Source organism: Rhinolophus hipposideros (assembly GCF_964194185.1).
Source record: "Rhinolophus hipposideros genome assembly, chromosome: 2".
NCBI classification, from domain to species: Eukaryota; Metazoa; Chordata; class Mammalia; order Chiroptera; family Rhinolophidae; genus Rhinolophus; species Rhinolophus hipposideros.
The window spans coordinates 108,335,778-108,360,724 of NC_138048.1; the positions used below are offsets into that span (position 1 = coordinate 108,335,778).

The 24,947-nt window shown below is 55.0% G+C and overlaps 1 protein-coding gene across 3 annotated transcripts; it reads right to left on the reverse strand.

Annotated features, from left to right (window-relative positions):
- Window positions 1-883: 883 nt before the first annotated feature.
- On the reverse strand, window positions 884-20,246 carry WDR4 (WDR4 tRNA N7-guanosine methyltransferase non-catalytic subunit). 3 transcript variants are annotated; one of them, XM_081073825.1, is made up of 11 exons: window positions 20,077-20,246; window positions 16,961-17,026; window positions 16,114-16,257; window positions 10,534-10,690; window positions 9,829-9,941; window positions 7,805-7,865; window positions 7,004-7,102; window positions 5,430-5,494; window positions 4,527-4,685; window positions 3,614-3,683; window positions 884-2,084 (listed from the first exon to the last, which is right to left on the reverse strand). In XM_081073825.1, the coding sequence occupies exons 1-10, from the start codon at window positions 20,217-20,219 to the stop codon at window positions 3,659-3,661; spliced, it is 1,032 nt and encodes a 343-aa protein (XP_080929951.1). In that variant the 5' UTR covers window positions 20,220-20,246; the 3' UTR covers window positions 884-2,084; window positions 3,614-3,658. The 3 variants fall into 3 exon arrangements, with proteins under 3 accessions (XP_080929951.1, XP_080929949.1, XP_080929950.1); XM_081073823.1 differs by having other exon boundaries at window positions 4,527-4,710; XM_081073824.1 differs by lacking the exon at window positions 20,077-20,246 and adding an exon at window positions 19,620-19,752 and having other exon boundaries at window positions 4,527-4,710.
- Window positions 20,247-24,947: the final 4,701 nt, after the last annotated feature.

The following is a 24,947-nucleotide window of genomic DNA, read 5'->3' on the forward strand; positions in this document are numbered from 1 at the left end:
TGACCTTGGTAAGCATGAGGAATTTGACTGTGGCCCCTCCGGACTCCTCTCCGCTCTGGTCTCCGGGCCGTGGCTCTGGGCACCCCGTGTACTGGTGTGTGGGCCTGCTGATCGGGTGAAAAGGACCCACCTTAGGCACCCAGCTCCCCCGGGGCTCCCTCTCAGCGTGGGCTGGAATGACCAGGACACATGCTCCGCCTGCCCCAGGGAACACAGTGAGTGGTGGGAAAGGTCGATATGATCACAGGAAGAACAGGGTTTTGCGTTTTTTTCCCAAACAAATGAACCAGTTACGTTTTAAAATACACTAATTTAAAAGGGATCTTAAATAGGGGTCGACAAACTTTTCTCTAAGGGCCAGATAACACGCATCTCAGACGGTGCAAGCCCACGGACTCCCGTCAGCTACCCTGTGCTGTGGTAGCACAGGCGGGCACGGGCCACAGACCAGAACGAACAGGCGTGGCTGTGCCAACATTTTATGGACACTGGAATTTGAATTGCATATGATTTTCATGTATCATGAAGTACTATTTTTCCTTTGGTTTTCTTCAACCATTCAAAACTGTAAAAACCATTAAGTCACAGGATTTGGCAATTTGGCCTGCAGGACAGTTTGCTGAGCCGTCTTAAGCCAAGACATTGACAAGACCAAACCTAAACTTCTCCGAAAACCAAGAATTTGAAAGCAAATTATTGATGAGAACACTCCCGGGGCCAGTACCAGCAAGGTCAGGTTCCTCCCATAGGACCAGGCCCTGGCACATGCCCCGGGTGTCACCCCCCCGCCCCGTACCCCAGCTCTCCCTCCGTTCTGGGCATCGCCATTCCGCCCCAAGCACCCCCCTTTGCTCTTAAACCCGACTCGCAGCACATCACAAACAGCAGTTTTCAGACCAGTGTTTAAAACAAGGCACTTAGAACAATTTTAAGTCTCCAGCTTTTGATACACGAAATGGTTTCCTTCCAGGTCCCCATGAAACCCCACACCAAACAACTCTTCTCATCAAAAAGCGAACATTTCGGGCACAAACAGTACACTCATCAAAACGGTTTTGCTCAGTGTACTTTCAAATTAGTTCCACGTGTTGCTGATAAACATTTCCAGAAGGTACTAAAAGCTCACCTTTATTGATCGGTGATTAGAATTCGGCTGACACCCCTGCTCTGTGTGACACGTGCCCGAAGCTGAAACTAAGATAATAAATACACATAATGTCCCAGACACTTCCCTGCACGATTCAGTCCTGTCGGCGACATCCCCACCCAGAATGTCCCTCTCACCAGCGCTGTCCACGAGGGCTCCACGCCAGGTCGCCTGCAGCTGTGCCAACCAGACGGGGCCACTTGTGGCATGGGGACGGGGACACGGCACAAGGCCAGGGCTGAGGAAGGAGCTGAGCGCTTAATTCTGTAGGTTTCAAGGGCCCCGCGTGGCGTGGTGAGCGGCAGCTGAAAGGGCGAGACGACAGGAAGAAGAAGAAAACGTCTATCTCACTGGCGTAGAAACGTCTGCTCAGGGATTTCCCCTGGAGGACAACGTCCAGAGTATGTGGTGTCCTCCAGTCTGAAGGTCAAGTGCTTCTAGGCACCGAGTGGCTCGCCGGGGGCCTCCATTAAGCTGACACGCCATCCAGCTTCCCTTCAACCAGAAAGCTGCTCAGAACGCCAGCAGAAGAGCCTCTGCTCAGCAACAGAATGTTCTGGAGCCCGGCACCATCCAGTTGTGGGGACAACCCCAGGAGGCCACTGTCCACTGAGCTGGTCTGGACTCCACGCCACCAAGTGTAAGTGAACAGTGATGTCCCATTTTCTTCTTATAGGCAGCTGCTGGCAGGGAGGGGATGAGTTGAGTCTGCTTTGCTTTCCGAGGCCAGGAGCTGTCTGTGCCTAGGACGGGCAGCTGCGGGACGCCTGGCCGGCCCTCACCCTCTTGGTCTGCCCATTGGGCCCAGACGGCAAATCCCTGCGTCGCTTCTGCTGCTGCTGCTGCAGCCTCTCCTCCTTCTTCTTCAGGTAAGTGGTCATGTGGTCGAAGGTGGCCTTGTAGAGACTGCTGAAGCCGTCGTCCGCGCCAGCAGAGCCTGTGCGGGAGGGACAAGAACACATGCCAGCTGGATGGTGACTTGGGAAGCTGCCTCTGGCGGATCTGCTAGGACCCTGAGACCCCCCTGCAACAGGGAAGTGACCCCGTGACCACCTGGAGTTCTCTGTGGACTGGTGGCACCTTCTTCAAGGTGGCCACACTGGCTGGACCTTGGACTCGCCTCTAACCAACAACAAAAGTCGGCTGTGCCTGAGACCACCTCACCCCTGTGGGAAATGCCACAGGCCCATCAGTGACAAACACTTGTGCCCACACGCGTGCCATGCCGTCCCCACTCCCTCAGCTCTCCCGCCCTCCTGTGACTGTCAAGGTCAGCTGGCTTCCTCTGTGCTCTCTGCCCCCACCTGCACCATAAACTTCTTAGGAAACCAAGCACAGTAAGGGCCTGGCCCTGAATGACGTGACCCTCAGGACGTGCAGGCCCCAAGCCCAGGCGGCGAGGACGGCACATGCCAGGCAGGGAGCGGCCTGTTAGTGCCGTTGTGTGTCCCCCACCCCCGCACCCCTGGCCCCAACAGTCCTGCCATAGAGCCACTTTTAAAAGGAAGTTGGATGGAAGTTATCCCTGGGACACAAAGCCAATGCGTCCCCACAAGGACCCTTTCCCCCAATGCTGCTTCGCTGCTCCCGTGAACAAAATGCTCATGCTGGAATCTCTCCAGAGCCCCGAGGAACCGACCTCACGGCGGAGGGGGTGCAGTCCGGCCCTCAGCAGTGTGCTGGGCAATGATTGCTTTGGACGAAGGCACCGGAATCCCAGTGCCAGGTTACAAACACCCCTCCAGACACTGTTGGTTCAAGTCTCTGCCCAAGAGAAGCGTGAGGGAACCGCCAGGGGCTGGGAATCAGGGCCTGCCCTGTCACCAGCGCAGACAGTGGGGTCTCACCGCCCTAACATCCGACGCGACTCCCTACTGGAGCCCCACTCAGTGCTCACGTGGCCCTGACTGATGGGACTCCGCTCCCTCCTGGTGGAACATGGCAGCTCGTGGGGTGACCTGCCTTCTTTCCTCTGCTCTCCCCCTTCCCTCAGCCTGGTGTTCCTATTAGGACCCCATTGTGCCGGGTGACCCTGGGTGGCCCCATGGGTTGTCCTCACGCCTGATCTCCTGGCCGGGAAACTGCACACACTATGGAGTTGCTCAGCGCCACCAGTTGGGGACTGGGAGTGGCTCCCACCCCATCTGGGAACTTCTAACACCCAGCCCTGAAGGCAGAGGCGACTGAGACCCTGGTTCCCACGCAGCTCAACTGCCCCGACACGGATCCCTGACACGGAACCCTGACACGGGTTCCCGACACGGGTCCCCGACACAGAGTCCTGACACCAAGTCACACCCAGCCTTTGTGCCCAGTGTGGGTTACCTCCTGGGTGCCCCTAACAGGGACACGCCCCTCCCACACATCCTATGTCCTCACAGCTTCCTATTGTGCGTCTCATTCTAGAATCTCCTGTGCATGGCCGTGGTCAGAGGTCACCCCGAAAGGCGGGCCGCACGTGCTCACCTTCAAGCATGGCCCAGTTCCCGAGAAGGTGAGCGCAGACTTTCTTCACTGTGGCATTTTCAGGAACAGGCTGAGAGGCAAATGGAAAACTGGGATCAGAGGGGGCTGCTGGCACAATAATGGGCAGACGTGCTGAGGCGCCCAGGCTATGGGGCCGGGGAAGGGGCCCCATAAATCTCTACGTGAAGACCAGGGGAAGCTGCATGCTGTTCCCACCACATCTCGTCAGGAGAAAAGGCCATGACCCAAGGGCTGCCGGCGTTTCAGGCGCTGGCTCATCACGTGGGACTTTATCGAAGGAGCCCGGCACACCTGATAGGTACCAGCTGGTGGCATTCATGCCACTTTTCCGATAAAAGTCCTGAAAGGTTCAGGGGTATCTGCAGAGCACTCAGTCAGGTGAGCGTCTGTGAAGGACAGGACAGTCTGCAAAGGGCTTTGGCGTGCTCTGCGTGGGTTCTCCCTAAGGCTGCCTCATGGAACAGGAAGGAGATGACGTCCCCACTTTACAGGTGAGCAAGCCACCTCAGAGCAGGTGCGGGGTCTGCCCATAGCCCACACGCCTTCCAGTGCACCTGGGTCTCCTGACCATGGGACCACGGCCCCGGGAGGCCATGCTAAACCTGTAAAGGTTAGGCGCGCACACCAAGTGTCGGCTTCTCTACTAAAAAACCAGGCTGACTGGGACAGTCATGGACAACACCTGCCAACGACAGCAATCCCCCAAAAGTCCAGGCTTCACGACACTGGACAATCTGGCCAGGCACCCCAGCTCCCTTCTCCCAGGTCACAAGCCCCACAAGCACATCCCAGGACACACCTCTGGCACCAACACATGATCAAGCTGAAAGGGGAGACAGCTATTGCCCCACGCCCCCACCCCCACCCCCGGCTCAGGGGACACACGTCTCACCTGCCACTGGCCATCCTCGGGCCTGCAGAGCACGAGGGGGGCTTCCCGGCAGTTCTGCAGCACCCACAGCCCCTGGGTCTCCTCGAAAGCAATGTCCCACACTCTGTGCTGGAAGGACAGCTGCTGCTTGTAAACCAGCTGCTGTCTGGGGACATCAAGCTGGAAGATGTAGACCACAGGAATACTTCCCAGAAGGAAAGAAAGCAGACTCGTTACCACTGCCACAGGCCCGGGGGTGTCCCCTCACCAACGTGCTGGCTGTCACCACAGGGTCACTGCACCAGGAGCTCCCAGCCGAGTGGCTCCGGCTGCCTGAGCCACAGGCTGGGATATGGAGCATTCGCGTCACTAAACTGGGGCAGCTGCTTATGCAGCAAAGACAAGCAGTACAGGGCAAACGGGAAGAGTGCAGAGAAGCCGAGTGTCCCACCCGCGTGCGGGGCAGCAGCCAGCACTTTCACCCTCCCTGAACCTGCATCCTCTTTCCAAGACAAACTAAGACTCCCTCCTAAGACTGGTCACGAGGGCAAGTGAGAAGTTTAGAGAGCACAACAGGTGCTCGGGGGGGGCAGCTGGATGGTACATGCGCCTGAGTCTATCCCATCAACCACCAGGCCTCGGGTGGCACCGACTGAGGCAGTGCCCTGGGGTGGGATTCGATGACACACAGAAGACCAGTTGGAGGTCACGTTGATCCCTTAAGCTGGTGGATTTACACGGCATGCAAGAGAATGCCAGCATAAAGGAACCCTCACCCACACGCCACAGCAACCTCAGAAAGCGAACCCCAACAGCGTCGCGAACGCCTCCCGATTCAGAAGACAGACCATGTGGCCAGTGGAACCATCTCTGTAGTCGCTCCCTCCCTCCCGGGCTTGCGGGCACCGGAAGCTGTGAGCTTACCAGTCACACAGCAGCGCCACGCAGCTCTCCTGGCCCCAGTAAGTGATCCTAGATGCGGCAAACCTCTGAAAGGAAAAGCACAGCTAACAGCACGTCAGGGACGCGACGCAGGACCATTCTGTTCCAACTGAGAGCAAACGCTGCAAGACTGACAGTCCTCACATGTGCTCCAGGGAGAAAAAAGGCAGAGCCTGCACATTCTGGAAACCAGTGAGGGAACAGGAAGGAGAGGGCTGGCCGCCCATGTCACAGGAGCTCCAAGGTGCTGGGCAGAAGGTAAAAGCCCTCCATGGCTCTGGCCCTGCCGCCAGACATGGAATGTCTCCAAAGCCATCAGACTTGGTCAAAAAGCAAGGACAAGAGGGAACAGAGAACACCAGGGGAAGCAGGAGACTTCAGGTTACCTGTGGCACCCACACACCCAGCGGCGGAAACATTGGACACCAGTCCAGAGAAGTGCAGAGGGAAGGGCCTGCCACTCACCCAGCCCGTCCCACGCGGGGATCCAGGGTGGGGAGCAAGGCACCGAGAGGCTGGACGTGGCCCCTCGCCCCCATGTGCTCCCCTCACCCTTAGAAGACGCTCCTATGAATTTCGCCACCCCCGGGCATCGGGTTAAGTAAAGGCACAAGGAAGCAAAGAAGTTACCAGAAAAATCAGGTTGGTTACGACCTCCAGGCAGGGCACCAGGAGCCCCCTGCAGCGGCTCAGCTGGTTCCTTGGGGCCCTGGCCTGAATCAGGCCTGGCCTGCCTGCTTTGAGGCCCCATGAGGGCGGCTGCCCAGGGTGGTCTCCGGGTGGACCAGGGAAACGAGAAGCCAAGCTGAGGACCAGGCAAACAAGCCCTTCACTTCACACCCAGGTCTTGTGACACACATGGGAGAGCCGAGTTCCTGAGGGTTGGCAGGTGCCACATGGGGACTGCAGGGGAAAGTGCACAGCGCCCCTGGGGACAGGCAGAGGCCATCCTGGTCATCACCAACCCTGGGGCCAGCTCTGCGGGCCCGAGTAGACATGATGCCAGACCCTGCCCCCCCTAGCAGGCCCGGGGAAGCCGGTGGGGCCGTCCACGTGTGACTAACCCAGACGCTGACCTCGCAGGATACCTCAGAGCTGGGTGCCCACAAGCACAGAATCCCGTGTGCCCTGAAAGGCCACCCATACCTTCCCCCCAAAAATCCCCTTGCCAACTGAAGGCCCAAGTGACCTGACCTGGGGGGTCATGAAATTAATGCAGGACGGACAACAGAGAACGCTGGGGTGGGCGCTCAGCCTGCTGCCTGGCTCATAAATCCACAGCAAAGCTCTTGGCTCCAGCTCCACTGTTTTTTCCATTTCTAAGCGGATTAGAGGCCTTTCTGTAAATTAGTCGCTCGAATGCAAATGTGGTTAAGATATAAATTATTTCCCCTTACAAGACTAGGTGCCTTCAGAATCTGAAATACACAGTTTCCCCCAAGCTAAAATAAAGTCTGTACCAAGCAAAGAAACACTGCCAATGTAAGACTGTTTTTTCCACAGGATCCCAGGAGCCCTGCCAGCCTTCCCACAAAGCAGAGACCAACTCGGGTTACCTTGTCGCCCCAGGGCTCCGCCGGCTCCTGCAGGCTGGGCAGGTGACAGCAGTGCAGCTCTCGGCCGTGTCTGTATTCCCAGAGCCTCAGAGTGCAATCCTGCAAACAAAGACCAGTCAGCACGCCTCGCAGGGAACACGACGCCCCCGCCCCAGGATCCAGGCTTCCACCAGCTCGTCGGGACAGGACTCAGCAATGACCAGAGCACCTTCCCCAACGCAGCTCTCTGCTCTGAAGAGCTCATGCAAATCATGCATGAAAACGGGTGACCCCAGCACGGAGAAATGGGCAAAGGGCACCAGACAACCTGATGTCACCACCAGGTCAGACATTGCTGCACTCAGGCCAAATATGCACACATGTACGTGTACACGTGCACACGCATACACATGTATACATATACGTGCACACAGGTGATCGTACATTCGCACAAGGGGAAACGTGGGGTTTCTGAGTGTGTCATAGCAGTGGTGATGGAACCCAGGTCCGTCTAGGACTCAGAAAGGGCGTCTTATCAGCTGCTTTCATTGGGATCACGATTACCGATGTAACGGCGGCCCTCAGAATGGACTCCCTGCACATGTGTTGTAGCGACACACACACACACACACACACACACACACACACACACACACACACACCCAGCTCCACAGCTCAGAAAACAAGCACCATCTAGTGGAGGACCGCTGGTAAAAAGGGACACGCTGACTTCTGAGCCACCACAGGGCACAAGACAAGCTCCTTGCGGGGGACCCACCTGCTGAGGGACCTGGAAGGGCGCATGGGGGGCCACACACTTACCCCGGACGAGGACAGAAGCAGCTCGGGATGTTCGGGCACCACACAGATGCGGCTCACAAACCTACAGCACAGGAGGAGCTCAGTGAGCGGGGCCCAAACCCGCCCTGCAACAAACACGGCACCGCATGACCCGTGTCACTGGTATGTCCTCGTGGATGCCATAGGAAGCCATTCTCGGGGCCCCAACAACACAAGAGCCTCCAAGCAAGCGCAGCCCCCAGGCCCAGATGCGCTCCCCAGCCACAGCTGCCAGAAAGATCAAGGAGTGTCTGTGCCGCTGAGCTGCCTGGAGACCCTCCCCGTAGGTCCATGATGGTGGGCTCCCCGGGGAGGAGGAGAGCACAGCGCTGCCCGCAGCCAGAGTCTTCCCTGCTGTCCCTTAGCCCCAGGCAGCCCGAGCAACCACCTGTCCTCAGACACCCGGCTAGGCTCGGGGACTCGTCACGCACTCTCAGCCCCAAGGGGGGGACTAACACACAGGCTCCTGGGGCCCCCACCAGGCAGCCTTCCCGAGGGCGCTCAGGGCTCTAATCTCAGGAGCTCAGAAAGGGACAAGCCCACATTGTAGGGCGATGCAGCCGGAGTGCCAGTCACCTCAAGCTCTCGGCAGGAAGAAGGCGGAAACCAGGCCTCCCCCAGGGGTTGGAGATTCCTGCGAGCCACTGATCATTTGCCTCTCACTCACTGACACATCCCCCGAGCACCGGCTACGCGCCACGCCTGGCCCGAGGCTCGGGTGGCCCGCAGCAGCTCAGCACCGGTGTCTGCTCAGATTTGCTACTGGTGACCAGGTCAAAAAACTAAACAGATGGGTGCAACGAACTTCCATACCATGTTTTTACTTAACACATCCACGGTATCATTGCAATCTGCAATCTGTGCAACAAATAATGAGCCATTTTGACGTCCTTTTTTATTCTAAGTCTCTGAAGTCAGGTGTTTTACAAAGGGCAGGCCTCACTTCCGACTGACCAGCGGCAGGCTGAAGAAAAGCACAGAACAGAGGGGACGGAGGCGGGGGTGCTTCCTGAGAAGGCAGGTGGCAGAAAGCCGAGGGAGTGAAGGAATGCCCAGAGCTGTGGGGTCCTGTGGGGAAGTGCCCATCAGCGGAAACGGCACGTGCAAAGGCCCTGAGACAGGAGTGTGCCAGGTGGGGTCCAGAGCAGTAAAGACCCCAGCGAGACAGGGCCACGGGGCCGAGGGCTTGCAGGCTGTAAGAGGTACTGGACTGCCAGAGAACTGAAGAAAGCCGAAATAAGCCGTCACAGGTACAGGCTGAGTGACCTTCTTAAAGGCCAATTTTTATATTCCATTCAAAACAAGGAAACAGAAGCAATCCCAGAATTCAATGAAATCCCTCCAATGTCTTCCAAGGCCTCAAACAATGAATGTATCTGAACACATTTCAGCCGCTCAAAGTGCTTTTCCCCTGTGCACATGATCATCAGGCTTCTGCCCGAGGAGAGGGTATCCCTCAGAAATCCCTCCCTTCCGAGCATCAAAATCCAGCTGCTGACACAGCTCACTCACAGAAGTCAGAGATCACAGAGTAAGTGCCAACTGCCTGGGGCCGGAGGCTATTTAATTCCCGGGCAGGTGAAGTATGTCCCTCGTCCTCAGCACAGCACCTAGAGACAGCTGAGCACTGCTGGGCACTGCCAGGTGTCTCCCCCGAGAAAGAGGGGGTATTCCAGACAAGCCCCTGGGCACCGTGGATGGGGCTGACAGGCCTCTCAGCTGTGTGCACAGGGGCTCCTCCAGGCACACGCCACACAGAGACCTCAGGGCCAATGAGACTGTCCCCAACACACAGAGGAAGGAGGTTCTGACGGCTGTGTGCAATGGGGCTGGCCAGCTGTGAGCCCTGGCCTCGAAGGGAAGCTGCACACAGGACGGTGCCCACTCCCCGAGGCCCAGGGGTCACGCAGACGCCAGCTTCCCCAGTGAAGGGGCCACCCCTGTGCTTTCAGCCTGAACTTCCTCCCTGGAAGGCCGGAGAGCGGGCGGGCGGGCAGGAGACTCACTCGGTGTGCCCCAGGCAGAAGGACTCGATGCTGTGCGGGGCCAGGGCCCAGCTCACGCGGATCTTCTCGTCCCGGTCAGCGGTGAGGACGAAGCAGTCATCCGGGCTCACGGCCTGTGTGCCGGGGCGAGAGAGAGCAGGGCGCTCGTGGGACGGCCAGAGCCAGCTCCCCGCCTCCCGCCCGCTCGTCTGCACTGCAGCCTCGCCCACACTGATGCCGCGGCTCCTACACACGTCTCCTTACTGCCACACCTCCCCCCCGCTGCACGCCGGATCCCCCCCCATTCCACGTGTCCAGCCAGTCACCAAGTCTGGGGGACGTGTCTTTCCCCTCTTGTTCCTAAGTGTCCCCAAGGGGATCCACCCCAACCCCAGCAGCCAGTGGCTGCAGCCCAGCCTCCACTGGGCCTCTCGGTGCCTCCGGTGGGACAGCTTCTGGCTCCGGGGCGGGAGGAGGCGGGGGTGATGCCCATGAGCACGGGGGACGACTGTGCCTGCTCTTCCCACCCCCTCCACCGTGTCCCAGACCTGGGCTGACCCTCCAGTCCGGAACCAGCCAGCCCCCTCCTAACTCACCATGCCGTCGGCTTCACCTACCGAATTCCAGCCTTCCTGCTCACAACCCTGCTTCCGGAGACCCCACACCCACCCGGGCCCTCGTGCGACCCCTGCCCTGTCCCCCGAGCTCAGCACTCCGTGCACCTACCACATCCAGCAACATGGACAGGTGCCCAAGTTCAAGCTTGCCACGTCCGTGGGGCTCGAGCACCGAAAAGGAGTAAACGTCCCCAGACTTGTCTGCCACCAAGACCTTCTCCTCGGAGGCTGTGAATGTCAGGGCCGTGCACCTCCTCACCACGGTCCTAAGAGGCGGGAGAGATTCAAAAACTGTGCTCCTCACAGCGGACTCTGGGGGGGGGGTCTACACGTTCCAAACGAAATCCCCTCAACCTTCTCGTATGTGCGAAGACTGTCATAATACAACGTCAGGGGAGTTGCTCCTGGCCCCAGCACCTCTACGGCACATCTGGGGGTGACGACAGCGGCCGCATAAAGCACCAAAGCCACAGGCACCCCCACCCCGGGCCTCCTGGCAGCTTCCCATCCAGTACGTGCGAGCCACACTGCACCCCCACCCTCAGGGACAACCCACGCCCGGCTGTGCCGAGGTGGGCCAGGAACCCCACATGCGGCGCGTGCACGACACCCGAGATGGGGGTCCCCGATACTGAGAGCTGGGGCGAGACGCACGGCACTCCTGTCGGGCCTCCCTGGAGGCCTCTCAGCCCGCCAGAGGGCTGAGTCCCAGCTCGGTCTCAATGGGCAGGCTCACAAGTTCAAGTCCTTGATCTGGACTCAGGTCTGTCACCTCTGCAGCTGGTTCAGGAACGGTACCAGAGCAAGAAACAGAGCCCAGCTCAGGCCCAGAGTGCACCGAGGCAGGCCCACGGCCACAGCGGCTCCTCCAGGGGGCAGGATTCATGCTGCCGCCTCTGGTCCCCACCCCTCAGTTCTACTGCAATCCCTTCCAAGTAGCAGGTGTGCTCTTACAGGCAGGTGCCTGGACTTTCCGTTCTGTGTCAGATTCAAGCTGTGCCATCGCCTCACACACATACGTCCCATGTATCTACACTTAGGCATGCTCATGGAAGACAGGCAGTCCCTGCTTTCCTCTGTCCCCCAAGGGGGTGGCAGTGGACCCCCTTTCCCACTAAAGAACTAATATCTGTGCAGACAGCGCCCAGCTCAGGCCAGCTGGAACTCCACATGTCAGCTCGACATAGAAACTAACGCTTGTAGCAAGTATATCCCCACACGAAGACCAAACAGGACCCAGCACTACTCAGGAGCAAAAGGACAAAAGGACAGAAAAGGCCAGGGGGGAGGCCTCCCAGGCATCAGCGAGCAGGTCGCGGCTGAACCTCCTCCACTCCGAGCCAGTGAAGCTGCAGAGAGAAGCATAAAAATGGAGAAAACAATGACAAGAGACCATCAAGCTGGGGTAAGGTTCACAGAATTCCCCAAGCGCCCTGCTTTCAACAGCGAGCGGCCTGTGTGGCACCAGCCACAGGCACACACGCAAGTGCTCTACCGTGCTAGCAAAGCAGCTGTGACAACAGGCCACAAGGCCCTGCGGGAGCCGCCAGGACACTCCTCTAGGAGCACTGGGCCTCGGTTCCAAGGAGCTCACCCATTGCCTACCCTGCAGCACTCCTGCCACCCAGCTTGGCACAGAAATGGCACTCAGATCTCGTCCCTTTGTCTTGTGCCAGCTGGGGACTTTCAGCTGCTCAGGCTAAATTCAGCCTGGCAACGATTCTAGGATGGGGCTCAGTACAGAACAGGTTTGGGGGTTAAGGTCTGGAGAGACAGGCTGCAGAAGGGGGGCAGGTCATAGGCTAGTGGGCAGCCATGTTGTCCCAGGGGCAAAGGCAGAGGCCCCCCAATCTTCCGCCTCTGCAGGGTCTCAGCACTGTCCCCTCCCTCCACAGTGATGGGGTTCATAGCCCAGTGGGTCCTCAGGCCCCCAGGGCCGGCCTGACCCTCCCCTCTGCCAGTGAGGGGAACCCTCCAGAGAAGGTGAGCCCTGAAACACGCCCCCAGCTGGTGCCCCATGCCCACCTCCAGAGAGCCCCATTTGTTCAACAAGACTGAGCATATGGGGGCCCCGCCCCCCGCCAGGCCCTGACACCAGGCTCCCCCTCTCCAGACCCTGCAGGTAAAACAAACCACACCTGATTTCCAGGGGCTCTGCCTTTTCCAGAGGCTTCTGTTATTTTAATACACACATTTTATGAAATGGTGCGACTTTGTGTGCAAGGTTACTCATTAATAAATGCGCACATCAAAATAGAAAACATCACGTCACCCCAGTATCCTCATTTTTGGTTCAGAAAACCTCGTTTTAGCTTTGGTTCCAAGCCTGAAGTCTCTCTGACCTGCTCAGTTCACTGGTTCTCTGCCCTGTGTCATTCCAAACTGTTACCTTAAAAAGAACCGTTGCTGCCCCCAATTTCCATCTCAGTTTTTCCTCCAAACCCTCCAAGGTGAAGTTTTAAAAGCAGCCGCACTAAGGAGGCAGTGGCTGGAGAGAGCTGTAAATTCCCGTAGGACACACTATACTCCAGGGGGATACAAAGACCTGCCCACAATTTCTCCAATCTCATTGACTGATCTCAGCAGACACTGGGACACCGGGGAGTAGGTCAGGCCCCACCCAGTACATCGTTACGTGGACAGAGACCACAGGTCTTTGAAAAGCTGCCTGCGAGGCGAGTGCGGCGGCCCTGAGAGGCTTCTGTACACACTGTGCTCCTTACTGAAGGCCAAGGCCGTGTGAAAGTAACTGGTGTGGATGGAGGAGCACAACACATGGAGGAGCGTACGTTCCCTAATCGTGACCAAACGAGAAAGGGACCCACATGGGGCAGCCAGCTCACAAGACACGGGGATCTGAAGGATAAAGGTCACTGGCCCTCGCTCGTGATGAAATATACAGCATACCAACTTCCTTCTATCAGACTCAGAAACCGTCAGGTGTGACACCACCCTGTGCTGGGGGTGGAGGGGGGAGGCAGACAGCGAGCCCCTCGGAAGGCAGCCTGAGTCTCCACCTTGGCTAGTGCCCTTACCTTGGACCTGGCAACCCATTTTGGGGACTTCTACCGATAAGTGACATTTATGACATCTATATGACAATTCACTGAAGCGCTTTTTAAAATAGCGAAACAAGTGAAATGCAGGTGAAAAATGTCCCTCCACGGCGCCGGCTGAAAGCACTGCGGCCACAACATGGAGCTGCAGATACGTGCCCTCTCCGGTGTCTAACGTGTCAGTCCCTTAGCGCTGAAGATTCTATCAAATGGCCTCCAACACACCCTTCAGGCCCGATGTCACCAGGTCTCCTCTGCTCCAGCCTAAGTGCCCCGCCAACCTGACTGTGACCTTCAGATCCACGACATCCTGGGGGACAATCAGCTCTATGGCATCGTGTGGCCATCCCCAGCCGGCGGCACTACCACAGCCTGGTAGCTGGTCACCATCGCAGACTCCAGCCCCGCCCCCGTCTGCGCCTCCCCCAGGTACCCGCTGGCTCCTGGGCACGTGTACATTCTAGAAGCATGTGTCTGGCCAGGCAGCCTTCACTTGAGCCACAGAACTCCCACCAGATTCCTTCAGATCATTTGATTTCCATCTGTTGGGGTCAACTCTCCTTTAAGAATCCGATAGAAGCTATGGAAGCTCTAGAGACAAACTCAGCAGCCAGTGTCAGAAAGGTAAGATTAACTATTATGGACCAAACTATGTCCCCAAAATGCCTATGCTGGAATTTGATCCCTCCGCATACCTCAGAATGTGGCTGTATTTGGAGAGAGGGCCTTGACGGTATATTATGGTTAAATGAGGCTGTTTGGCCCTAATCCAGGACAACTGGTGTCCTTATAGGAGGAAATTTGGGGGTACAGAGACACCAGGGGCATGGCACAGAGGGACGGCCATGTGACCGGCAGCAACAGGACAGCCATTTACAAACCAAGGGCGAGGCCTCCAGACAAACCAGCCCTGCCGACAGCTTGATCTCAGACGCCCAGCTCCAGAACTGTACAAAATAAATACGTGTTTCACCCTGTGGAGTTTGTTATGGACGCCTGAGCAGACTAGGACAGCTGCCATCTCTGTTCCTGCTGTCACCAGCTCACTTCCTGTACTCATGTCCCTACCTCTTCCCCACAGCTTGTGGAAGCAACTCAAAGGCAAGGCCAACTGCAAGGACCCCTCAGGCTCAGAGAAGCTCCAGGCAGAACCCTCAAGACCCCACACCCAGGAAGCACTCAGCATCTTCTGTGTTCTAACTAGCTGCTAATGTTCAGGCTATTCTGGCAAAAAGGTGCTGCCTAACGGGCCTTCCAAGCTGAGGATGAGGTGACTTCACTGTGGTCAGCTGCCAGAAGCCATTTGTCATCAGTTATGACCTGTACGCGTGGCAACACACACTAAGTCCTTCTCCTGGGACACCTAAGTGCCTGTGGGGAGGGACCTGGAGGGGGCGTGGAGGGCGATTTACACTTCACTGCATAACCTTTTCGTTATTTTGTCTTTTCCGCTCTTAAGTCACGGGCATCCATTGCCTATTGGATATATAAAAACGCACATAATATAAAAATATTTTTAAGACTTTAGTTTTAAGCTGACTGCGGCAGAGGACGGAGTGGGTCTTCCTTGCTTTTGATGCCTCCGGGAATTTGGCATTTTACTCTTCTCTTAGAAAACAAGATGAAGTAAATCTCTAAAGAGCATAGCTGTCCCCAAACAGGTGTGAGCGAGCTACAAAGAGGAATTCCTTAAGCAGGTTGCTTAGAAGCTCAAACATTACCACCCGCGCGTGTTTGTCTCTGCTTATCGGGGACCGTTAAACCCTGCAGCCTCAGGGAGGCGGGAATGAGGGGACGGGCAGCCCGTGCGGTGTTGCCATCAGTGTCACCGCAGAGCTCTTCACCCTCTTCAGGAAACAAGAGCACTTGCACAGAGGACACTGCCAGACCCGACAGACACTGACATCTGCCCGGCGCCTGTGTCAGCATCACCCATGTCCTCGCCTAAATGGGGCTGAGGGGACACGGGGGCTCTCGGGAAGCGAGGCTCCCCAAATCTCCTGTCAGGAGGTGGCAGCGTCAGACCAGGACTGCGTCAGGCAGAGGAGCTGTGCTCCAGGGCTGTGGTGGGGAAGAGGGCCGCCGACGCCCCGGAGCTGTGCTCTTGCTGTGTCACTACCGTCCTCCCCGAGCCACGCTGCGCTCCCGTCTGTTCTCAGATACTTAGACAAGTGCACTCACTCACACGAAATCTCAGTTACAGCTGTGGCACAGATGCCTTCACTTACACAAATCCCCACACTCTCAGGGTACACACCGACCTTTATTTCTGCCACCACCGCAAGGCGGGAGGGACACTGTTTGGAAAGCAGGCTGGCGCAGTGGCCAGGGCACTGCCTCTGGAGCCAGAGTGACCAGTTCGGGACCCAGTTCAACCCTTTCCAAGCTGACTGACTGGCTCGATTTCTGGACTCCTGGCCAGAGGGTGTGGGGAGAACAAGGCCCCTGTCCCGTGACAGGCCCATCATGAGGATTAAAGCAGGTCACACACACGGAAAGCGCTAAAAACAGTGCCAGGCACGTAAGCAGCGCTACGTGTTAGTTGCTTGACAGTTACTGTCACTATTGTTATTGGCAAGCAAGTATAAGCTGTGCGTTCAACATCGTAATTATTCAACGTTAGCATTTCATACCTGACACTCAGACATTGCCATGGTTTTGTACGGAAAAGAATCAGACGCTTACTGTCATCGGTTAAAGCAAAATAGCTGCCCGACTGGGAGAAGGTGGACGCCAGGATCGTGTCACTCCCCTTGTCCACGGGCTGCCCGTCCTCCCTGAGGAAGAGAGAACGGTTAGGACTTACCTGAGAAATTGAGGCTGTGGGATTCCAGGCCAGCCTTGTTCAGTTATATTGCAAGAAGAAATAGAACATGGCATGAGGTTCAAGTAGCCAAAATATAAGACATGTTAAGGGGAGGATCAAAACAGCCTAATTTTTAAGGATAAAATCTAACAGAAATCTCTCAATATGCACACCAGAATCCAGAGCTAAGCGGAAAGACCCCTCAGAGCCCACACGGCCAAATCCCCCACAGACATGAACGAACACCAGAGGTAGGGATTACATCATATTTTAAAAAATAAACTGAGCCACAAGACCAGCTCTACTAAAGAAACCCACCACACAAAATTATCGCACTCTGCTTTTCTTACCTTTCGATTAGGGAAAGTTAATTTCATACAACTGCCCCCAACGAATTTAAAATTGATTGCATTACTTAAAGGTGCCAATAAAAGTACAGACAGAAACTAATGACAGAAACTAATTCAAAATACTTAGAAAAGACCTGATGCTCCTATGCCTAACTTGAAAATGAGTTCCACACTTCTTTTCTCAGGTGGTACCTGGTTCATCCACACAGCAAGGTAAAAAGAAATGAAGAATTCAGTGGGAAGGCAACGATTTCCATCTTAGGCTGGCAAGTCCCATTATTCAAACCAAGATCGGGACCTCAAGAGGCCTCCCCATCATCTTACCCTTTATTTTCTTGTGGCTTCTTTTCTGCAGAGCTGCAATCATATGTGAAGAGGATGTCATCATCACTAAAGAAAAACAACAGATTGTTTTAAAGAAGCACTTTGTTAATAAAAATGCTCATTTCCTTTTTTTCCTGGAGCAGAAAAATATCTGCATACTCATTAAATTAAGCGTCCTGGCCCCGACAAGAAATTGTCTAGGTACAATATTTATGGGCACAGTCTCAGGGAGCTTTATTTGCTTAATCTCCTATTTAGATTTGCCATACACACTGGCATGGTTCTGTACAAAAAAAATCAGCTAAGTAAAATAAACGAGGACACAAACTCAACAGGAAGTAATATGCGTATATTATTCCTTCAGGCACTAGAATATCAATGCAAGATGATTGTAAAAAGAAATTGTGTTCTGATATTGTTTTCAGTGGATTTTTGCACCCAAATTTAAAACTGCCATTTCCTGTTTATAAACATCTCATCTACCCAAAAAAGCTCCCATGGCTGCGAAGCATTTACCAAAACAGGAATCACCCACCTTCCCCATCAGACCCTAAGCTCTCTTAGCTCTCTATCTCCCACCCACCTCCGGTGCCTGGCCTGGAGAAGGCATCTTGTACAAATTTGCAACCTCTCAAGTGACTGTACTCTAAACTCTTTTCGCACTGAACACTGTAGTGTAGAAAGAGGCGTCGTCCTCCCAGTCAGAAACTGTGCCTGCCACTAGATTTCCTCAAAAGGCAAGACAGAAGCGAGCAGATCATGTCTCCCTGTGGCATGTGTTAGACACCGGGGCATCTAAAACAACCTGGGATGAGAGGTTTTATGAAATCTAAATTTTACATCAAACTGGATTTCTGAAACGAAATGCTAACGAAGAGTACTAGCACACTTGTCCGGCACGGCCTCTGTTTCAACTGTGAGGGAATCAAAACCCTGGGGAGGAGGTGGCCAGTTGGCTCAGTTGGTTAGAGCGCAAGCTCTGAACAACAGGGCTGTGGGTTCGATTCCCACGTGGGCCAGTGAGCTGCGCCCTCCACAACTAGATTGAAGGACGATGACTTGGAGCCCAGCCTGACCAGTACTAACATTCATGGGGCTCCTGGGTCAAGACGACCCGAGCAACAAACATTTCCTGATTTCAAAATCCCAGGCACTGTGTACACACTGGGAAACAATAAGGAAAGAGCAGGACATTAGGAAAAGCAAAGGCAGAACCGTGTGAAGGGCCACCAGGGAGGTACACGCTGCAGACTCTGGGGAATGGTGGGCACGGCCATGTAAGACCAAGAAGCCTCAAGGGCAGGGAGGGCAAGGTCGGTAGATGCAAACAAGGAAGAGGGGTCAGGTGCCACCGGGAGCTCAGTCAGTCCCAGCAAGCTCCCCAGAGTAAAACCGTCTCACCAGGAAGGCCAGGGACGTCTCCCTCCCTGTGCCCCAGGGCAGGTGAGGACCGTACACCTGAGACAGACGCCTGGCTCTCCGTCTAAAGCTTTGAAATCTGTATATTAATCTGTATATTAAACTATACATTTGAAAAATGAGACAGACAGTTACCTGGAAAAGGATACCAATTACCAGAAATTGTTCAAGAAATAGAAAACCCAGCAGAGAACCCTATGATTGCACTGATATGCGGTATATGAACCAAAAACCACCAAAGAACAAGACAAACAAATGAGAAACAAAAACTCATAGACACAGACAGTAATTTAGTGGTTACCACAGGGTAAGGGGGGTGGGGGGTGGGAGATGAGGGTAAGGGGGATCAAATATATGGTGATGGAAGGAGAACTGACTCTGGGTGGTGAACACACAATGGGATTTATAGATGATGTAATACGGAATTGTACACCTGAAATCTATGTAAATTTACTAACAATTGTCACCCCAATAAACTTTCATTTAAAAAAAGAAATAGAAAACCCAAATAGATTTATAGTTAAAGAAAATGAATCCAAATAAAACATTCTAGCCACAAAACACTTGCACAGTACGGCCGCACAGGCCCTTTTACCGCCTTCCAGGTACAGCAAGCCCGCGCCTTAGCCCGCGCCTGACCCGCACTGGGACACGTGGCCCCCCCCTGGCCTGCGTGGCCCCGGCCCCCCCTGCCTGCGTGGCCCCGGCCCCCCCTGCCTGCGTGCCCCCCCCCTGCCTGCGTGCCCCCCCCCCTGCCTGCGTGCCCCCCCCCTGCCTGCGTGCCCCCCCCTGCCTGCGTGCCCCCCCCTGCCTGCGTGCCCCCCCCTGCCTGCGTGCCCCCCCCTGCCTGCGTGCCCCCCCCCTGCCTGCGTGGCCCCCCCCTGCCTGCGTGCCCCCCCCCTGCCTGCGTGCCCCCCCCTGCCTGCGTGCCCCCCCCTGCCTGCGTGCCCCCCCCCTGCCTGCGTGGCCCCCCCCTGCCTGCGTGCCCCCCCCCTGCCTGCGTGCCCCCCCCTGCCTGCGTGCCCCCCCCGCCTGCGTGCCCCCCCCCTGCCTGCGTGCCCCCCCCCCTGCCTGCGTGGCCCCCGCCCGGCCGCACAGTGGGAGCCCGAGCGCCGCACACGCCGCCAGGCCAGGCCGGGCCCGGGGCAGGCGGCGCCGCGGGCGGGAGGCAGCGGGGGCTCCCGGGCGGCCCCACGCGGACGGGCCCCGGCCCCACGCGCGCCCGCGCCCGGCCCCTCACCTGCTCGCCGTGGAGGCCACCAGGAAGCGGCCGCCGCCCCGCACCACCAGCGCGCGCCCGCACAGCGCCAGCCCCGCGGAGCTCGCCATCAGCCGGCCGCGCCCACGTGCACCGCCCAGCCACTCGGCCGGCGCGCGGCAGTGACGTCACGCGCGGTCGCCGCGGGGGCCGGTCCCACGTGGGGCGCCGCGGCGGCTCCCGCTCGGCCGCGGTCCTTCCCTCCGGGCCTCGCGGGCGGCTCGGGACCTTCTCGCGCCGCAGCTGCTCCCTCGGTCGGCCGGGGGCGTCCGGGCCGGGGGCTCGGGGGCTGTTCCCGCGGGAAACCAGAGGCTCGGGGTCCAGACCCGGCCCGGCCGGTCACCAGCGACACAGACACGCGGTTCCTCGGGACCGCGGCCCCCCGTGACGCACCGTCATCCACCCGCGTAACCCCCGCGCGGACACCCCTTCTCTCCACCTCCGTGGGCTCTGCCACGAGCCCGAGCACAGCCACCCCACCGCGCGCCGCTGTCCGCATCTCCCTGTTCCCCGCGGATCCACTTTCCACGCGAAAGCCGGAGAGATCTTTCCGGTGCACAAATCTGGTCGTGTCACCCCCATATCGAAACCAAGTGGCTGCGCACTGCTCTCCAGACAAAGACCGACGCCTCGTCCTGCGCTAGGAAACGACCTGTGGCCTGGCTCCCGCCTGCTCGCAGCCCGTCCCCTGCCAGGCCCAGTTCCTCCTCGGTTCTAGCCGGCACTGCCCCGCCGGTTAATTGCACAATGCGCTTACTGACCACAGGACCTTGGCACATGCTCGCCTTCCTGCCTGAAATGTTCTCCCCACAACCCCATCTCTCTACTGTCCCTCATTACTTCCAATCACCCAGTTTCACCCCAGTGGAGTCATCACTTAATCAGGCCAGGCTTTCCTGACCTTCCATTATCTGCATTCACAGCACTATTTGTTTCATGTCTGTCTCCGGACGACAAATGCCATGAGGACAGGGACTGATGCCTAATTTTGCAGGTCACTGTTGCCCCAGCTTGCAGTACAATACCTAACTTAAATTATGTCAGTGAGTGCTCAGTCAACATTTGCTAAGAAAACACATGGAATAACTAATCGACTGTCTTAAATGAGCAGCTCTTTTTACCTAAGAGTAGAGGGATGATGATAGGCAGGAGACATTGGAACCCCACTTCCTGTTTGAATCAAGGATGAATTTACACCAAGACTTAAAGGCAGCTGGCAAAACAGAATGCTTGGGGCATAGCTGGGCTTCCATAAGGCAGTGAGGTAAAAGAAGCTTTCGTGGAAGCAGAATATGGAGGAGAGTCTGTATCACAGAATGAAGGACACAAGGTTGGGGGAAGGGAGGGGAAGAGGGGCAGGAGCAAAGCAGGACAGTCACATAGAAATCATCGCAAGGGAGAACCAATGGAGGGCTTGACACAGTAACCACAATGCAAGCTGTGGACTGATGCAGCGACGAACGAAGGAGCGCCAAAGATGGCTGGCCACCACGAAAGCTGGCAGAGACCAGGCAGGAATGGTTCTACCCAGAGTCTAGTGGCCCTCCTGACACCGTGACTGATGTAGGAGACCAGAACTGCAGCTCAATACTTTCCTGTTGTCTTAAGCTGCCCGGTAGTGGCACTTTGTTATGGCAGACCTAGCAAACTAAGACAACATACCTTTTCATTTTGAGGACAGTGGTGTTCTAACAACTGACGGCCTACTCAGTGGCAGCGCTCAGCCACTCTGCTCGCCCTTGCTTGGTAATGACATTTGGCCATTAGGGAGTTGGAAAGTCTCCAACAACAATCCACCTGGCGAGGTGGGACACACATGAAGGCAGATCTTCAAAGCTGGGTGCCAGTTTTGTGCCACCACCAGGCGGACCATCCGAAATGTACAGCTGGGTTATATATGCAAGGCTCATGTGCACACGATCCTGCTGGATAAACCTGTTCGTTATTTCAGTGCACAGAAGATAGATTTCTGGTAGTGTTATTGGAATCTCCATCTTTCCATTAAAAAGTGGGCATCTAAAATGATCATATAACTTTGAGAGGGACTAAATGAAATATTTGTAGCTTTTTTACTCATCAAAATGTACTACGAAGTACTTCATACTTAAAAAATTTACAAATAAGATAGCAAACCCTCGTGTACCTACAATACACCTGAAGAAATACAAATTACTGATAGAACTGAAGCCTTGGGACTCCCCTCAGTGTCAGCGATATTCCAGCCCCCCCCCCCCTCCAGAGGCAGCTACTATCTATTCTTTTGGGCAGCTTGTTCTTGTTTAATGAGTAGGAAACGGTGTACTCTGGAAACTAATTCTTTGCAAATTAAGTGACTTCTCAGTTTGTGGTTTGTCTTTTAACTTTTATAGTACCTTTGACTAAACAGAAATTTTAATTTTAATGGAAATGCTTGGAATGTTCTGGGTCATGGGAAGAGGTGTGTATGTGGTGTGTGTGTGTGTGTGTGTGTGTGTGTGTGTGTGTGTGGTGGGGGGTGTATGTGGTGTGTGTGGGTTTAACCCCAAACTCGAGAGACAGTAGGCCTTGAAACCTTCCCCCACACAGTGCCCAGCTGAGATGGACGCATTTCCTGGGGCCTTTCTTTGGTAGCAGGTGGCTTTGCCCGGGTTCACGGTGTCAGTGAGCGGAAGCTCTGTGTGGGCTTCCTCTGGTGCTCTCCAGCCCACTCTCAAAGGTTTGTGGGTCCACTGTCTTGTCTCCTGTTCTCCAGACGTCGATTAAACCAAGGCTTTGAATGCTTGCAGGGCAGGTGGAGCTTCTTGTGGTTTCTTGTTTCCGTTGTTTGGTCCCTAGGGACTCACACTTCCTATGGTCCAGGACATTCCAAACTATGGGAAAAAAAATGATCACACTAGACCAAGATGGGAAGGACTCAGAAGATCCTGGCGGACACGAAAAGCAAATCCACTCAGAAGGAAATGTCCACTCAACCCAGGCTTGGGAATTCCCACAGCTAAGAGCCCAGATGTACATGAGCTTCAGGAGTCCCACTGCGCAGCGGTCATGAACAAGAGCCAGCAGACAACAGAAAACAGAACTGGACAAGTGGACAGAATCGGTCATTGAAATTGTTCTTGTCATATTTTGCCCAGAACTGCCTAATGTGCTGTAGCCCAAGAGTTTTTTGTAACTAGGGGGCAAACACTGCCAGAAAGAGAAGTCATTACGTGTGTTTTAAAACAGTTTTAGGTACACCCAATTTCCCTTTAACTTTCCTTATTTCTTCTTGACAAAATTTAAAAAGCTTTAAATTTACTTTTCCTGTATGCTGAGCTACCAGTTTTTATTCTTTTATTAAAAGTTATCTGACTTAGTAAAGCATACTATATATGGTTGTCCTAAACAACATTTTAAAGCCAATGTTATTGAAAGCTTTGTAAAAAAGAATATCTTAATTTAAAACACATAATTAAATTGTATTAATTTACATAGGATAATGGCGTAATACATTCCCTTTGGGGCTTAAAAAGGATATACACATTAGACAAAAATACAGAGCTAGGGCGGGCGTGCGTTCAGATGATATGATCCAGGTATTTTTATTTTCTTCTTTGACCCAAACACCTTGAAGTTCATGGTTGGGGTCCAAGTTGTGTTCCAGTTATCTAGTTATCTTAAAAAGAAGTTTAATGCACCCTTGGGAGACGTAAGGGAGGATTTCTGGTAGTTTATATAAAACTTTAGGTGATTAATAAAAGAATATAGACAAATACAAGTTTTTGAGATTTATGTTAACCTGAAAATAAAAAGCCAAAGTGAGAGGCAACAAATGTTTATTTGAGATCAAAGAATAGTTATTCGTGAAGCAATGATTCAGGCAAAAGCCCAAAGTGTTCTGATTATGGGGCTGAAGTCAAGGGGTTTTTACAAGAAAAGGAAGGGAAATAATGGCCTGAATAGAAGGAAGGAGTCTGTAGTGGAATTTGTATAAGCTCAGTTATTCTTTAGCCACGAGTGGCTGTTTACTGATTCTAAAGAATGTCCTTAATTTGCAGTCCCCTGGTCAGGAGGTCTGCTTTCCTGTTAGCTTTACACACAGCGGTTTGGAAGACAATGCTGCTCTGACCCTGTCTGAAGGTATTTTGCCCAGTTCAAATATTTCAAAGGTTCAAGGATACCGTTATGCAAAGCAGCTCCTCTGGAATGGTTGCCCTGACTCCATTTTAAAATGGCTCCACTTATGCCAACTTCCTACAAGCTTTTGTTGAAAAATGCTGCGTTGGTACTTGTTAGAGCTCCAGGCAGAGATGATGGTAGCTGGCGGAAAGACTCTGAACAGAGCATTAGTGATTAAAGGACCAAGCCCTGCTTCTGGCACAATCTAGTTTTTTAGCTGAGTGGAAAATACAATACAAACCCCTCTCTTCAAATACTCCGGAAACCACTGGGCCTTTCTTTGGCCTCTGCTTCTTTGATTTTTCTGTAGCACTTTATATTTCCCTCTTGTAATTGACCCTGAGGTTCCTATTCCCTTTGGCTAACAAGGAATAGTGCGTGCGGCCTGGAGTCACCTCCCGCCTGACTGCAGTGGCTTCCTAGTAGGTCTCGAGCGGGCCAGGGTTAGGCATTAGTCGTACGGGTTGCCATAGTTACCTTCACACGTATAACCTTATGGTGCTTCTTTGACAACCACTAAGAGGACTCCCCCCTTCTCACAGGGTCTCTTCCTCCCCAGGGCTCCCTCAACCACACCTGCCCCTCCTAAACCCCTCTGGCTGGTGACCATACCCCACGGCATCGTGTTTGTTCTTGAGTCCTAAGACTCTAGCCAGATGGCCACCGTTAGCCGACTGTGCCCTGCTTTGGGGGGGAGGAGGCAGGCAACACGGGGGGCTCCAGGGAGCCACGGAGACACCCCAGGTCCACGTCAGGCTCCGCACGTGGGCTGCGGCTCATCACCTGCACTTTTCTTAATCACCTGCAAAGCAAGCACACTCACAAAACAAGTGAGTTTCCCCTGGGACAACAGTTAATTTGGGCAAAGGATAATTCTATTGGCAGGTTTCCTTCCTTCTCCCTGCAGGACGAAGGGCTCTTTTCTCACTATCACCCAAGACCCGAGGCTGTTACCTCTGCCTGCCCCGTTGCACTCCCTTCACCCCCTTGGGTAAGGGTCTGGGGAGCCTGTTCATCTTCCTCCGAACGAGGGTCCAGCTGTCAGACCGTGAAGTTGGAGGCGTGGCGACGGTCCCACAGGAGGAGAAGGGCCCTGGGCGCGGCAGGGACGCGGCTGGGAGGGGGTCAGCAGGGAGCCATCACCGAGAACGTCCAGTCCAGACTGTGCCTAAC

Bases quoted from the DNA above. Each gene is read 5' to 3' on its own strand.
- WDR4 (XM_081073823.1), bottom strand. From the start codon at position 20,219: ATGGGGGTGACACGACCAGATTTGTGCACCGGAAAGATCTCTCCGGCT. The intron at 7,103-7,804 runs GTAAGTGTGTGG...CTTTGTTTGCAG, and splicing joins TGCTTCTGTCCTCGTCCGGG to GATTGCACTCTGAGGCTCTG. The intron at 2,085-3,613 runs GTGAGCACGTGC...CCTCCCGCACAG, and splicing joins GAACTGGGCCATGCTTGAAG to GCTCTGCTGGCGCGGACGAC.